Source organism: Oryx dammah, unplaced genomic scaffold, assembly GCF_014754425.2.
Source record: "Oryx dammah isolate SB20612 unplaced genomic scaffold, SCBI_Odam_1.1 HiC_scaffold_8, whole genome shotgun sequence".
Taxonomy (NCBI): Eukaryota; Metazoa; Chordata; class Mammalia; order Artiodactyla; family Bovidae; genus Oryx; species Oryx dammah.
Genome location: NW_024070192.1, coordinates 7,121,255 through 7,135,226, shown reverse-complemented (window position 1 = coordinate 7,135,226; position 13,972 = coordinate 7,121,255). Strand labels below are relative to the sequence as shown.

Here is a 13,972-nt window from a genome sequence, read left to right as displayed (position 1 = left end):
AACACCCATGAGCTGCTCCCTTGGAATGAGAATGGCAGCTCTCCCGTTCATAACACCTATGTGTGCACACATAAACACACACCCATTCCAAGGCCTAAAAGCCCCACCCATGGCTTCCTTACCCCAGTGGGAGGAGGTGTTTCTTCGGGGAAGCCCTGATCCCAGAGGCAGGTACCCTCAGAGCCACAGGTCAAGAATATTAGAGGAAAACGGCAGAGTGCGTTGGGACCCTGACCAGCCTTAAACACACCCCTGGGAGCTCCCTCTCCCTGGAAGGCACGCAGCCCCAGGAAACAGCAGCTGGCACTCCCGGGCCACTGTGCCCAGCCCTTAAATGATCTAATTCCACGTGGTCCACATGATGGGCCTACGCAGTGTGTGATCAGCACTGGCTCTCCCCACTTCTAAGGGGCTAAGCTGGATTGGAAGCCCACCCGTCAGCGTGGCCTGGAGGGACCCTAGGTGCCCCTCTGAGGGGAGGAGCACTTTGCTGCTCCCCTTCCCGCCGTCCACCTTCTGGAGGGGAGGCCGGGGCCTAGATCAAAGCAGAAGTGAGAGGGGCTAATTATCCCGGATTGGCTTCAGATTGCTAGGTGGCCTTGGAGCTAATAAACCACGCTGTGCTCCTTCCCCTTTACAGCCCGACTCCAGCCTTCCCAGGCCCAGCCTTCGCAGAAGCCCTGTGATCTTGGGAAAAGGACACTCACTTTGGGGGGTGGGGGGCTTAGGAGCAAGTGTGGGGTGGGGGCAGTCAAATGCCAATCCGCACCTTCTCACAGGTGCCTCTTCCCACCCGCCCAGGCCTAGAACCTGCCAGAAGGAACCATGCGTCCCCCCTGTAGGGAATGCCGTGTTTTTTTTGGGGGATGATTTGAGGAGGGAGGGGACAGCTGTAGCCTGTGGCACCAGGGCTCCAAGGAAGCTGGCATCATGGGAACAGGACTACACTCTGCAGGACTCACTGACATCTCATCCTTCCTAGCCCTAAGCCTCCCCTATAAGCCCGGGGGAGGTAGGCGGAGTGCATGGTTTTATCCCCAAGTTACAGGTGGGGAAACTGAGGCTGGGAGAGATGGAAGGACTTACCGAGGTCAGAGAGAGATGAGGGGCAAGGAGAGCCCACTGCTGGGCATCCTGCTCTCCTTGCCCAGGAAAGCTGCCACCCAGACCCCACTTCCAAAACCTAGGTCCCAGGGGGCACAGTGGGTGGCGCCAAGTAAGCACTGTAGTCCAGGTAAAGGCAACCCCAGTGCCAGCCCCTGCCTAGGGGGAGGGCGATACCTTCTGTTTGTTTGTTTGGCTGCATGGCACTTAGTTCCCCAACCAGGGATCAAACCCACACCCTTGGCAGTGAGAGCACGGAGTCCTAACCACTTGGCCACCGGGTAGGTTCCTGCGGGAGGGGTACCTCCATGCCCACCATCCACACCCGGCCAGCCCACCGCTCCCCTTACCTTGTTAAACTGGAAGAGGTCCTTCTTGAGCCTCTCCCTTGCAGGGTCGTGTCCCGGCCTCAGGAACCTCCTCATCTTGTGTGTGGCCCCCTGGGGAAAGAGGGGAACAGCTGAGCGCCTGGCGAGGGAGGCCCCAGAGCAGGGCCCAGTGCCCAGTGCGGGCAGCCTCTCTCCCCGAGCCTGCAGGTGGCTGAAGGCCGGGCCGGGCCGGCTTCACTTCACCCTGGGCTTCCCCACGGCCCATCCCTGGAGTGCGCCTCCCTAACAGGAGACCGGAGAGAGGGAGCCCTGTACCCGGAGGCCCACAGCCAGTTAACGCTCTGACGCTTGCTCCCAGCCACCTGCAGCCCTTGTAGCCAATGGGAGAAGCTGGGGGAGGAAGCCATTTAGCCCAGCTTTATAGCAACAAGAAGGGCCAGAGGCCCTGAGGTTAATTAAGCTTAATAGTTAACCTGTTTTCTGGAGAACCATAAAACTCTGGCTACCCAGAAAGGGAAATTTCACAAGCCTCTGTCCAGAACGGTGGGGGGGGAGTGGGAATGCAAAGGCGGTCCACCTGGGCTCACAGATCAGGACCCAGATGGGAGAGGGGAAAGGCCCAGGGGAACTCTCGAGGCAGGTCAGCACTCCTGCACAGACCCATCCTTCCGACTTTAGGGAAGGCTGTCCGGGGTCTCTGGGCTGAGGCTGCTCCCACCATCCCACCCTACATCTTGGACCCACGAGGGAGCTGGGTCCACCCCCACAGCTGCCGGGGCCTGCGCAGCCCCAGGCTTCCGCCCCACCTCCCTGTCTCATCTCTGGCTCTCCCAGGTCCAGCGCCCTTGGGCTCTGATGGGGTGCGCTGGTTTTCCCACGGGCCCAAGAGGAGGCTAATCAGGAGAAAAAACCTGCTCCCAATAAAGAAATCAGCTCAAAGCCCCCAAACTGCCCGCCCACCACAGAACGCATTCCCCAGTCCAAGGGGAACTATTTCTGGCTCATCCTTGGGGAAGAGGGTGGGATCACATGGGCTCCAGCTTCCTGCTTCCAAGAGCACAACCTCCCACTGACCACAGGACGCCAGGGCCTGTCCTTGGAAACACAGGGGCTCAGGCCCACCCTGGAAATGGCTTCCCATTTGGGGGGAGCCAGAGAAGGCCCCACTCCTCCAAGGACCAGCAGCCAGTCGGGAAACTGCTAGGTGCCTGCTTGACCCGAGGCCCTGCAGCCGGTTTGGGGAACAAACATGGGAAAGTCCCGCAGGCTTCTGGGAGTGAGAACGGTCGCTGGGCTGCAGCGACCTCCTGGACAAACAGCTGAGCTGGTGGCCAGGCATTCCAGCCGTGGGGGAGGGTGCACCAGCTCATCAGCCAGCTGCCCCGGGCTCCTGGTAGTGCCACTCCCCCTCCCCCAGCCTTGGCCACTGGGTCAGAAGTCAGAGAAAGCCAGGAGGGTCGCCCTGGAGGAGGAGAGGGGCCCGCAGACTCCAGGGCGAGGCTGCCCTGGACTCTGCCCCGGAGACCCTTGTAGGGCCTGGGGTCAAGCGGGCACAGGGCCATCTGTACCGAGGACCCACACAGGCGCAAGGATAACACTGCACAGCCCCGGGGAAGATGTGCAGGTCCGGGGGGGCGGGGGCAGCCCCACCTGGGAAGGGAGGACGGACGCTCCATCCACCCAGCTGCCCCTCGGGGGCCCTGCTGCCTAGCAGCACTGAAACACACTTGTGAGTTAGAACAAGCTGTACCCGAACCTCATTCTTGGTGTTCACCTTCCAGAAGCCTCCTTGGAAGGTGAGTGGAATATCCCCACTTGGCAGACAAGGAAAGGAAGACCACAGAGGCTGGGCAACTCGTCACATCACTGAGAAGGATGGACAGAATGCAGATTGCCCCCAAGAGTGATGGATTCCCAACTCTTGGGGCCCTGGCAGGCAGCCAAGGAGGCATACGACAAGACAGCGGATGCCTGGTTATAGCCCCGGGTTCAAAGGCATAGATGCACGTAGACACACTCCCACATGCCTTCAGCTCGGGGCCAACCAGGCAGCGGCGTGGCCACCGGCATGCTGTGGCTGGGCAGGGCTGGGTGGCCTTGCCTGCCCCTGCCACTCACTCCACCACGGGCTGGGACACTCGTGGCCTGCAGGGACGGAGTCAGGACCTCAGTGGGTACACACTGCATGTGCTCCTCACTCCAACCCACCCTACAGAGGAGCTCCCAATACAGAAGCACCGCCCAAGATGAGGCCTAAAAAGAGCTTTCCCGTCTCGAAGGAGGACAGCTCTGGGACGGGCTGGACTCAGCTCCAGGCAAAGCCTCGGCTCCACTCACCCCAGACAAGCAGGTTCTCTGCGGAGAAGCTTCAGGAACCTGGGCCTGCCTGGAGCTTCCGGGGGTGGAACAGATGCTATCGACTCAACCCAGTCCTGAGCGGGAGAAAAAGACGTCAGGGAAAAAGCCCAGGGCTCGGGACCCAGAACTAGCTCACAGCTGGGTGGCCCTCAGGCAGTTCCTGGAGGCCGAGAACGCTGGTCTGCAGTGAGAGTTATCAAACTCCAGGGCCTTGCACGGAGCAAACCCCGTCCTAGGACTGCACGCACAAGATCCTCTGACCGCCAGACGAGATCCTCTAGCTCACCAAGCTTACACCCTGGCAGGGGGGTGTGGTGACTCACAGGTACACGAAATCAGTCGGCGGCCTGGTTTCAGGTAGAGATCAGAGCCTCCAGGAAAATAGGGGAAGACGCTTAGATGGAGGGACCAGGGTGGTCAGCAGGACCTTCCCGGGGCTGGGTCTCTGCATCTGCCGTTCCTCCTGCCTGGGATGCTTTTCCTCCAGACCTCCAGACGCTCTAGTGCCTCCCACCCTCGCCTCCTCCCCCATGGAGCTCGCTGAATGAATGAATGGAGGTGACAATACCTCCACCCTGTCCTGGATGGCAGGAAGCAGTATGCCATGGGAGGATTCGGGGCAGGGCATGTCAGGTGGCCAGAACAAGCTTGCGTGTGCCTGGGGGGGCCAGGCACAGGCAACAGGAGGGACGCCATGGGTTGGAAGGGGGTCCTGGTGGGCCACAGTGAAGAGCTTCAGTTTGTCCCCACTGGGAACCCCCTGACAGTCCTGGGCAGGGGCCTGACGGGGTCCGCCCTCCCCTCCCCAACTGTGTCCCCCTCTGCTTGGCCCTCTGACCATCTGCTAGGCCCCACACACGAGTCCCATTTATTCTGGTTTCCATGCTTTTGTCTTCACGATTCTCTCTGAAATAACCTTCTTGCCCCTCAGGCAGCATATTAAAAAAATCACCTTCCGTACAGCACAGGGAACTCTCCTCAATGTTATGGGGCAGCCTGGATGGGAGGGGAGTTTGGGGGAAAATGGATACATATATCTGTACAACTGAGTCCCTTGCTGTTCACCTGAAACTATCACAACGTTGTTAATCAGCTATACCCCAATATAAAATAAAAACTTTTTTTTTTTTAATCACCTTCCAAAAGCATCTGTATTTGAACCCATCTTGACCATGCTCACTCACTGTGCTCCCTCAGCGCTGGACTGCACCTCAGGCTAAAATGATGTCTAAAACCACCGTGGACTCAGGCATCCATGGATGCCCTCCCCAACCTTGTCATGCTGGTCATTAAACTACTAGGAAAAATCAGAGGCCACCTAAGTGGCCAAAAACAGGGGATGGGTGAGGGGTGCTCAGCCCCACGACGGGAGGCAGACAGTCACGAAAAGGGCAGGAGATGATGGCTGTGGAAATGTGTGTCCAGTGTATCCGGGAGTCGGGAAGAATCTATTAAAAATATTTACATAAGTTGACAACACACTGGAGGGGTTATGGGATTAGCAGCGATGTTTTTCCTCCTTTCTGATTACCTGCCTCCCAGGAAGGGTGATAAGAAGATCACACGGAGGGGGGCCCAGGCAACGGTCAGGTGTGAGGACAACCCTGTGCTCACAGCAGGCACTCAGCCCTGTTGGGGGACGATCGCTCCTGCCGCCCCCCACCCCCCTGCCACTGTGGACCTCGAATTGAGAGCAGAGGCAGGGAGTAGACAGGTGGGTGGAACCAGCTGTGTGACCTCAGGCTTCAGGGGCCCAGGCCGTGAGCTTCAACAGGAAGGCCTGGGAGGGGACTGGCGAGCTCTCGGGTGCTGCAGACATCAATGCCGCTTCTACCACGAGGGAGGTGGGAGAGGAAGTCGGGGCTCCTCCAAGCTAAGGAGCCCCTTGCCACGTCTGATGCCAAGAAGAAAGTCACTCAGTCGTGTCCGACTCTTTGCAACCCGTGGACTGTAGCCTGTCAGGCACCCCTGTCCATGGAACTCTCCAAGGAAGAATACTGGAGTAGGTTGCCATGCCCTTCTCCAGGGGATCTTCCCGACCCAGGGATTGAACCCAGGTCTCCTGCATTGCAGGCAGACTCTTTACCAGCTCACTGGGGATGGAAGAGCTCTGAGGGTCCTGGTTTCCTGCACTGGGGAGCTACCTGGCTAGAGCAAGACTTCTGGCGGGGTTGGGGGGGCCGCTCCCTGAGAAGAAACACCTTCTCCATCCCCTGAACTTTCTGAAGACTGCCCAATAGAACTTTCTGAAGGCTCCCAAGAGGAGCTTGGTGGGCTACAGTCCATGGGCTGCAGAGAGTCGGACACGACTGAGTGACTAACACCTTCTTCTTGGCATCAGATGTGGGGGGCACCTTAGCATTTAGGGGCCTCGACTTCTTCTCCCACATCCCTCGTGGTAGAAGCAGCTCTGATGCGTATGGCACTCGGTCTCCAATCCTGCCCACCACCACCTCTGTCTGTCACCAGATCTACCTGTGGGCCACCCTCCCTGCTCTGCCCAGCTCTCTGGTCCCTCAGGGGTGGCCGCTCAGGGCTTAGGGTCTGCCAGGCCATGAGGCTTGCCGACCTGCGGCTCATTTGTACTTGCTCTGCCCCGCGGGTCTGTGCTTCGTGCCTGGAGCTGGCCTGAGAGGCCCCCACGGGCCACTGGCCTGGCCATCCCCTCCCTTTCACTGCTCCAATCGTCCAACACTACTTCTGGCTTAAAATTGGTCTCCCCTCACCCTGATGCCCACCCTGGGGAAAAAAAAAATAGGAGAGCTGCCTACTTGACCAGATGTTTGTTGATTAGCCGCTAAGTGGCGTCTCTTTTGTGACCCTAGGGACCATGGCCCGCCAGTCTCCTCTGTCCGTGGAATATCCAGGCAAGAGTACTGGAGTAAGTTACATTTCCTTCTCCAGGGGATCATCCCGATCCAGGGATCGAATCTGCCTCTCCTGCATTGGCAGGTGTGTGTGTGTGTGTGTTTTTTTTTTAACCACTAGCCACCTGGGAAGCCCACCTCCTTGGCCACAGGCTAGTAAAATCCCACCTGGTCTTCCCTTCCCATCCTCTGCTCAGACCCTGCATGGGTGGGGGACCCACACACACCTGCTGAAGGCAGAGAAGAAACACATACATGGGAGTGGGCTTGTCTCGGCTCCCTGCCCTGAGCAGCACTTCTGATTGTGTCACAGGGAGGAAGAAGGGGGTTGCTTCTCATAACAGATGGCTCATCCCACGCTGGCATGGTTTGGGGCACCTGGGCTCATTTATCCCCAGGAAATAAAGGCTTGACCAAGCTGTGCCAGCCTGTCCTGGAGGTGTGTGATGGGCCAGCCCCACCTAGAAGGTCCCTCCATGGCCTGGGCTGCTGGGAGAGGCTACGTCTGGAAGCAGCGCTCTGGACACCTGGGGCCCACGGGAAAGAAGGCTCCTGGAGCCACGGGAGCACGTGTCCCCTGTTCACAATCACTGGGAGCACGTCTGGCGTGGGGTGCAGCCCCGGCTCAAGCCAGCTCCCCACAGCCTGCTGCTGTTGAAACCGCCTTCCCTTCCCCGACATCCTGTGTGAGGCCCGCGCACAGTTTTGGCCTCCGTCTGCAGGGTGTGAGCACGCCCCTGCACCTCCCACCCCGGGGAAATGGTAAGGCAGGGCTCTAAGTGCCCGGGGCAGCTGCTGACCCCTCCGGCATCTGCCGTGCCAATTCAGATGCCCACGGCTGCTCTGCTGGCGCCTGAGTTGTCCTGGGAAACCCAATCCCCCAGAGGCACCAGGCAGCCCCTGGCCAGCAGCTTAGCAACCAAACCTTGGCTCCCAGGGCACCTCTGTGGAGGCGGGACTAAACACAGGAGGCGGCAGCCACTGCCGTCACTGCTGCTGTTGGGCAATAAAAGCGACGGAGAGAGGGAACTGTGGCCAGATGCCGCTTGAAGCATTCGACGAGCATCCTCTCATGTGATTCTCCCCACGACTGATGAAACAGCTAATTCTGAGCGCTAGCAAGCCTGAGAGGAGTCCAAGTCCCAACCTGAACTCCAACCAGACTGCACAGCGTTCGCTCAGTTCAAGCCTCGCTCCCAGGACAAAGGGACTCCCCAAGAGCCCTCGCCCTAACTGGCTGGCTCCAGGTCAGTCACCACCCCTCTTGCCTCACTGTCCATCCCACGGAGCCACAGGCCAGTCCTCCAGCCCTGGTGGGCCCTCCTGCAGGGTGCGGGGGTGGGAAGTCAGAATGCCTGCGTCTCTCCACATCCCCATTCAGTCCTCACCTGCAATCTAACCCCAGGCTCCCTCCAAGTGACAGACTGGGACTGGCCAACTACGGGGAAAAGCAAAGCCATTCTGGGGAGAAGACAGACGACGACTTGCCTGGGGTGGGTAAGCTGCCTGGTTCATCGCATCAAGCTCCAGAACATGACCTCCGACTCGCCTAAAACTTGAAAGGCCAACCCATGGAGCTTTCAGGATATGTCAGCCCCAGAACGGACATGCCTCACCTTCCATGGTCATATCTCCAGTGCTTAGAGCCCTGACACATGAAAGTGAAAGTGAAGTTGCTCAGTCGTGTCCGACTCTTTGCGACCCCATGAACTGTAGCCCACCAGGCTCCTCCGTCCGTGGGATTCTCCAGGCAAGAATACTGGAGTGGGTTGCCATTTCCTTCTCCAGGGGATCTTCCTGACCCAGGGATCGAACCCAGGTCTCCCACGTTGTAGGCAGACGCTTTAACCTCTGAGCCACCAGGGAAGCCTCCCTGACACATGAAAGGCACCGAATTTTATTTAAAGCTCTCACTTCCTGTAGGGCTTCCCGGGGAGCTCACTGGTAAAGAATCTACCTGCAACACAGGGAATGCGGGTTCCATCCCTGGGTCAGCAAGATTCCCCTGGAGGAGGGCATGGCAACCCACTCCAGTATTCTTGCCTGGAGAATCCCCTTGGACAGAGGAGCCTGGCGTACAGTCCATAGGGTCCCAAAGAGTCAGACACGACTGAGCAAGGCAAGGCACCTTCTGTAAGCCTGTGCTCATGTGTGACCTTTTCGATGAAGCCCACCCTGACCCCTTTCTAAAGTTGCAACCTGACTCCCTCCCAAGGGGTCTCAATCCCCCACCTCAGTTTTTACTCTATAGTTCATATTGCCTTTTAGCAGATTATTTATTACCTACACTTATTCCTGGCCACTCAAGATTCCCATCTTTTAGAACAAGAGTCCTGTGACAGCCGAGATCTTTGCTTGGTGCAAGGATTATGCCTGGTGTCTAAACCACACCGCACATACAGAGACACTAACAAATACCCGTTGAATTAATGAACAGCTGGGACTGAATGGGGATCAAGTAGGCAAACATGTTCTCCAGGTAGGAGCCACTGATCCCAAAGAGCACTGGGCTGGGGCCCCAGGGGAACTTCCTGTTCTCAAGTCCCTGGCCAAGGCCAGGGCCATGCACACACTACAGCTGACATGGGGCCGGGGATACCCTCATGGCCCGCGTCTTAGCCCGAAGTTTCAGGAGACCCGGCTCCTTGGCAAGGAGAGCCACCAATAACATTATTTACTAGAATCAAACAGTCTTGCGCCCAGGTGTCCCTCTCATCAAACGCTGGGAACACTGAGTCAGGTGTCTTGAGAAAAGTCTCCAGTCTCTGCTGGATTCCTGAAGGGTGGAGTCAGGCGCCTAGCTGCTTCCCTGTCCCCACGCCCAGAGGAGCCGCTCCTAGCTCAAGAATTCACTGTGGCTCCTGCGGAGGGGAAGGAATGGGGTGACTCCTCTGAGAGGCGGGGGGCGGGCGGGAGAGAAGGCCACCCTCAAGGGAGGTGGACAAAGGCCCATGGGGACAGCCCACAGGAAGGGGAGGCTCTCCCAGGGAACCCTGGGGAGCCAGGGCTGGAGGAGGGCAAACAGTACCGGTGGTCCCATGGGGACCCCATCTTCTGTCCCACACCCCACTTCTTCCTGCAAAGGACTCCAGAGCCAGGGAACAACGTTGCCAGAGACCTGCCGAGCCTCGAGCCAGGAGGAGCCCTGATAGTGCTATCGCCTGAGTGAGATAAGAAGGCCTCTCCGGGCTGAGTACTCAGGATAAGTGGGTCCAGGCGGCCAGTGCCGCTCAAAGCAGCCAACCCAGGGGCAGAGGCCATGGGCCTCCTGGGCCTTCACTGGGCCCCTGATTCGGGTGTCTCAAAGCTGTGGCTGACATGTCTGGGAGGACCCTTCTACAGACGCTACATTGCCCCTGACTCCCGCCAGGGATGCTCAATGTCTCCAGTGGGGTAGACGGCAGGGCGCAGGCTGATGGCAGAGGATCCCACCCTTCCCAGCTCCATGCACCACCTTCTCTATGGGAGGGAGGGTTCCGGGGCCAGTAAGTCCTGGCAGGAGATATCTCTTCCCTGAATGAGGTTGATGGAACGCACGACGGAGTTTGGAGAAAAATCTCCTTAATGGCAACAGAGCAGCCCAGGAACGCACTTCCCCTACCCACTGACCCCGCCTCCCACCTCCCCACCCACCCACCAGGGTGCAGAATGTGTAACAGTCAAGCCTTCCCCCATGCACAAAGCAGAGGAGATTAGATTGTACACACACTCCCCCCAGGAAAGGCTGCCCCAGCTGGGGTCTGGCCACCAGGCCTCACTCCCAGCTTTTCTAAGCAGCAGCAGAAATACCGAGGGCCACTGGAACAGAAGTGAAAGTTAGGAGAGACCTCAGCCCTCCAAGAAGCAACAGCCTCATTCTCAAAGTTCTCATTCTCCAGAGGTTTTCAAAAATCGGGATTTCTGGACAGAGAAGCCAACTACCCTCATGACCCGTCAGGGCTCAAAAGGCCCCGGCATTTGCCCTAAGGCTTGCTGCAAGTGACCGCATGGCTTTTATGCTTCGTGGGGAGGCTAAGCAGCCCATCCTCACCTGGCGCCGGCCAGGACCAGGTGTTTATGATATTTTTCATCCTCTTGTCAACATCTGTAAAAACAAGGCTCACTGAGGTTTGGCATGGTTAAGTAACAGAGTCAAGGTCATGTAGTGAAAAATCAGCATGGCACAATTCAAAACTATTCCTGACTCTGGAAAGACACTAAAAGCCTTACTGAGGGCTTCCTGGTTGTTCAGTGGTAAAGAATCCACCTGATGGAGACACAGGTTCAATCCCTGATCTGGGAAGATCCCACATGATGCACGGCAACTAAGCCCATTTGCCACAACTATTGAGCGTGTGCTCTTGACCTCAGAAGCCGCAATTACTGAGCCCACGTACTGCAACTATTGAAGCCTGTGCACCGTAGAGCCCGTGCTCCACAACAAAAAGTCACTGCAACAAGAAGTCTGCACACCATAGCTAGAGAGTAGCCTCCACTCGCCATGACTAGAGAAGAGCCCGTGCAGCAGAGAAGACCTAGCACAACCAAAAAAGAAAAAAAAAAAAAAGCAAGCACTACACCTGAGGCAAGACTACGAAGCAAGAGGGAAGTTTTTTCCCTCTTGGGAGCTCCTATTACCTTTTAAATTTTTGAACCTGTTAAGGGTTATCTGGGATTAAGACACTTTTTAAACGCTACTAAGAAGTTGGGTTTCCCTTGTGGCTCAGCGATAAAGAATCCACCAGCCAATGCAGAACACATGGGTTTGATCCCAGGGTCTGGAAGATCTCCTGGAGAAGGATACGGCAATGCACTGCTGTATTTTTGCCTGGGAAATCCCAAGGACAGAGGAGTCTGGCGGGTTACTGTCCATGGGGTGGGGAAAGAATCCGACAGGACTTAGCGACTAAACAATAACAAAGGACTAAGTTACTAAATTAATAAAATTATATTAATCTGCTGCTAAAGGGGATGCTTCTTTGACTCAGAGAAGATTAGGGATGCAGGATGACCCAGACCTTGGAAACAACCGCCCAGGGGCTCCCACCGAGACTGGCCCCATCTAACTTTAGAGAAGAGCAGCAGGCACTCGAAGCACCCAGAGTTTGGTTTGAGTCCTCACTGACGAAAGTGAGCACTGTGGGCAGATGGTTGAAGAAAACCAAATCCGAATGCCCTGTGCATAACATAAAGAAGCTGGCCCATCTCTTCCAGGACCATTCCCATGCTTCAGCTCACAAAACCCAGACAGTCTTCCTCAGAAGCCACTTCTGCCCTTGGCTCTCCGCTGAGCTGGGCCAGGGCTCTTAAGTACTGCTGCTCTGAGCCTCCCACCTGGGGTTTCCTGTCTCCATGACACACAACCCCTCCTTCTTTCCCTCTCTGCTCAGAATCCCCTCCCCAGATTGAAAAGACTCAGTTGGAAACTCCGGGAAGGGTGCCTAGAGCCTAGGTTAAGATGCCCTGCATCTGGTACAAGGATCCCCAAGGGAAGGGCGCTGAGTCTACGCCCCGCCCACCTCACCCAAAGCTCACCTGTCTCAGGTGAGAGCCTCAGGGGGCCACTACCATAGCTCTCCTGGTAATCGTCAGTTCTCCCCGCAGCCCAAGATCAGGGTGCCTGGGAACCGTCCAGCCCCGAGAAAACCAAAAGCAAACTGCACTTTCTTTGACACACAGAATTTCTCACTTCTCGCCAAGTCCCAGCGTCCCGCAGCGCAACCCCACCCCCGTGGCCGTGGAAAAGAGGCTGGGTCTCCATCACGTCCCCCAAAGGGATCCAAAGCTGCCTGGGGCGGAGAAAGGCCCCAAGACCCAAGTCCCTCCCGCGGGCTTCCTGCGTCCGGGGATTAGGAGGCACAAAGGGCCGGCAGGCAGAGGGCCCAGATGGCAGGGGCAGGGGCTAAGCCGCCGACGTAACGCGCTCCGGCCCCCTCGGGCGGAGAGAGGGCCGCCGGGGGCGCGCGTCGCCAGCCTCTCCGGCCAGGCGCCTTACACGTGGGGCCCGGAGCCCGGGGGCTCCGTCTCCGCCCGCGGTGACCCTCGCACTCTGCCGGGCCGAGCACCTGTTCCCCGGCTCTACCAAGCCAACACGATTGTGCAAGCCCGAAACCCAAGTTCTGTCTGTGATCGCGGGCGGATCGGGCACGGAAAAGTTCCCAGCCGCACTTTCTACAGGTGTCTGTCTCCCAGACGAGCGGAGCGACGGGATCCGGGGCGAGGCGAGCGGACCCGCGCGCAGCCCTCCCCGCCCGGGGAAGCCAGGGGTCCCGGCCCTCCCCTGCCTTCCCGCTCCGGCCGGCGGGCGCCCCGAGGGGTCGGCCTCGGCCAGGTGGGCCCCGGCCCGCACCTCACCTGGAACCCCAGACCGGCCCCCGCCCGAGGCCTCCGAGTCCTCCTTCAGCCCCGGCCACCGGCTCCGCTCGCTCCGCCGCGGGCCCGCAGGCTGCTGGGCAGCCGTCTCCTTCCTGCTCACCTCCGGCGCGGCGAGCAGGGGGCGGGGCCGCCGCTATTTACATAAAGGGAGAGCCGGCCCTGAGCGCTGGGCCCCAGCGGTCCCGCCCCCGGGTCTGGTCCCGCCCCCCGGGCCTGGCCCCGCCCCTGGCAGTCGGCGGCCGTCGAGGCGGGGGCTCCGAGCCGGCGCCCTCGGGAGGGCGGGACTGCGCTCGGGCCAATCCACGGCTCCGTCCCGCCCGGGGGCGGGGCCCCGGCCCGCGTGAATATGCACGAGGCACCGCCAGCCCGCCCCCAGCCTCACCTGCGCTCACCTTGGACGCAGGACTCCCGCGCCGCGCCCAGTGTCCCGCCGCCTCCCGGAGGAGGAAATAGTTCCCGGAACGCGCGCCTGCCCCGGGCTACCTCCCAGGCCCGGCTCCAGAGGGGAGCGGTCCCTCCCACGACCCGGCCCCGGGCTGCCCCGGAGGGAGGGGCAAAGCCCTGCCTGTTCTTCCTGAAAGCGCCCAACCCTATCAGGGACGGGGACCGGCGGACGCAGGGCCAAGTTTCGAGACCCGAGAGCTAGGTGCTTTGGGAACAGGGGCGTCGCCGAAACACCTCCTCTCCCGGCGGCCCCAAGCCTGAGCCCTCCTCCGAGCTCTGCCTCCGACAGGGGCAGCAGCAGAGTTTTTAGCACAACGAGGGAGGGCAATTGGAACGACGAGAGGGGAGAAGAACGGGGGCGGAGGCCAGGCCCGAGGCCTGTTCCGTGGATGGCACGCTCCACCGCAGTTTGAAACGACTAGCGTTCGAGCCACGCCGACGTGGCGCCTCTCCACCACCCCTCTACCCGGAGCCGCCTGCGTTCTGGGAAGGACAGGTGGAGTGCCAACCTCCCAC

At 59.1% G+C, this 13,972-nt stretch overlaps 2 protein-coding genes across 4 annotated transcripts in view; one reads left to right on the top strand and one right to left on the bottom strand.

Annotated features, from left to right (window-relative positions):
* Positions 1–13,110, bottom strand: part of LLGL2 (LLGL scribble cell polarity complex component 2) — a 33,980-nt gene extending 20,870 nt beyond the window's left edge. For 2 of the 3 annotated variants that reach the window (XM_040244534.1, XM_040244536.1), the window contains exons 1-2: positions 12,992–13,088; positions 1,455–1,544 (exon numbers count right to left, since the gene is read on the bottom strand). In XM_040244534.1, the coding sequence (XP_040100468.1) occupies positions 1,455–1,529 (75 nt within the window). In that variant the 5' untranslated portion in view covers positions 1,530–1,544; positions 12,992–13,088. Of the gene's footprint in view, positions 1–1,454; positions 1,545–3,770; positions 3,866–12,991 lie in introns of all 3 variants that reach the window. The other variant, XM_040244535.1, reaches the window with a different exon arrangement.
* LOC120866539 (basic salivary proline-rich protein 1-like) lies at positions 12,096–13,658 on the top strand. Its single transcript, XM_040244317.1, has 3 exons — positions 12,096–12,181; positions 12,338–13,133; positions 13,245–13,658. The coding sequence occupies exons 1-3, from the start codon at positions 12,096–12,098 to the stop codon at positions 13,656–13,658; spliced, it is 1,296 nt and encodes a 431-aa protein (XP_040100251.1).
* The last annotated feature ends 314 nt before the right edge of the window (positions 13,659–13,972 follow it).

Excerpts from the sequence above, each read along its gene's own strand:
- LOC120866539 (XM_040244317.1), top strand. The coding sequence starts at position 12,096 with ATGCCCTGCATCTGGTACAAGGATCCCCAAGGGAAGGGCGCTGAGTCT. Across the intron at positions 12,182-12,337 it reads CCAAAGCTCACCTGTCTCAG|TCCCAGCGTCCCGCAGCGCA; the intron begins GTGAGAGCCTCA and ends CTTCTCGCCAAG. Across the intron at positions 13,134-13,244 it reads TCCGGCGCGGCGAGCAGGGG|TCGGCGGCCGTCGAGGCGGG; the intron begins GCGGGGCCGCCG and ends CGCCCCTGGCAG.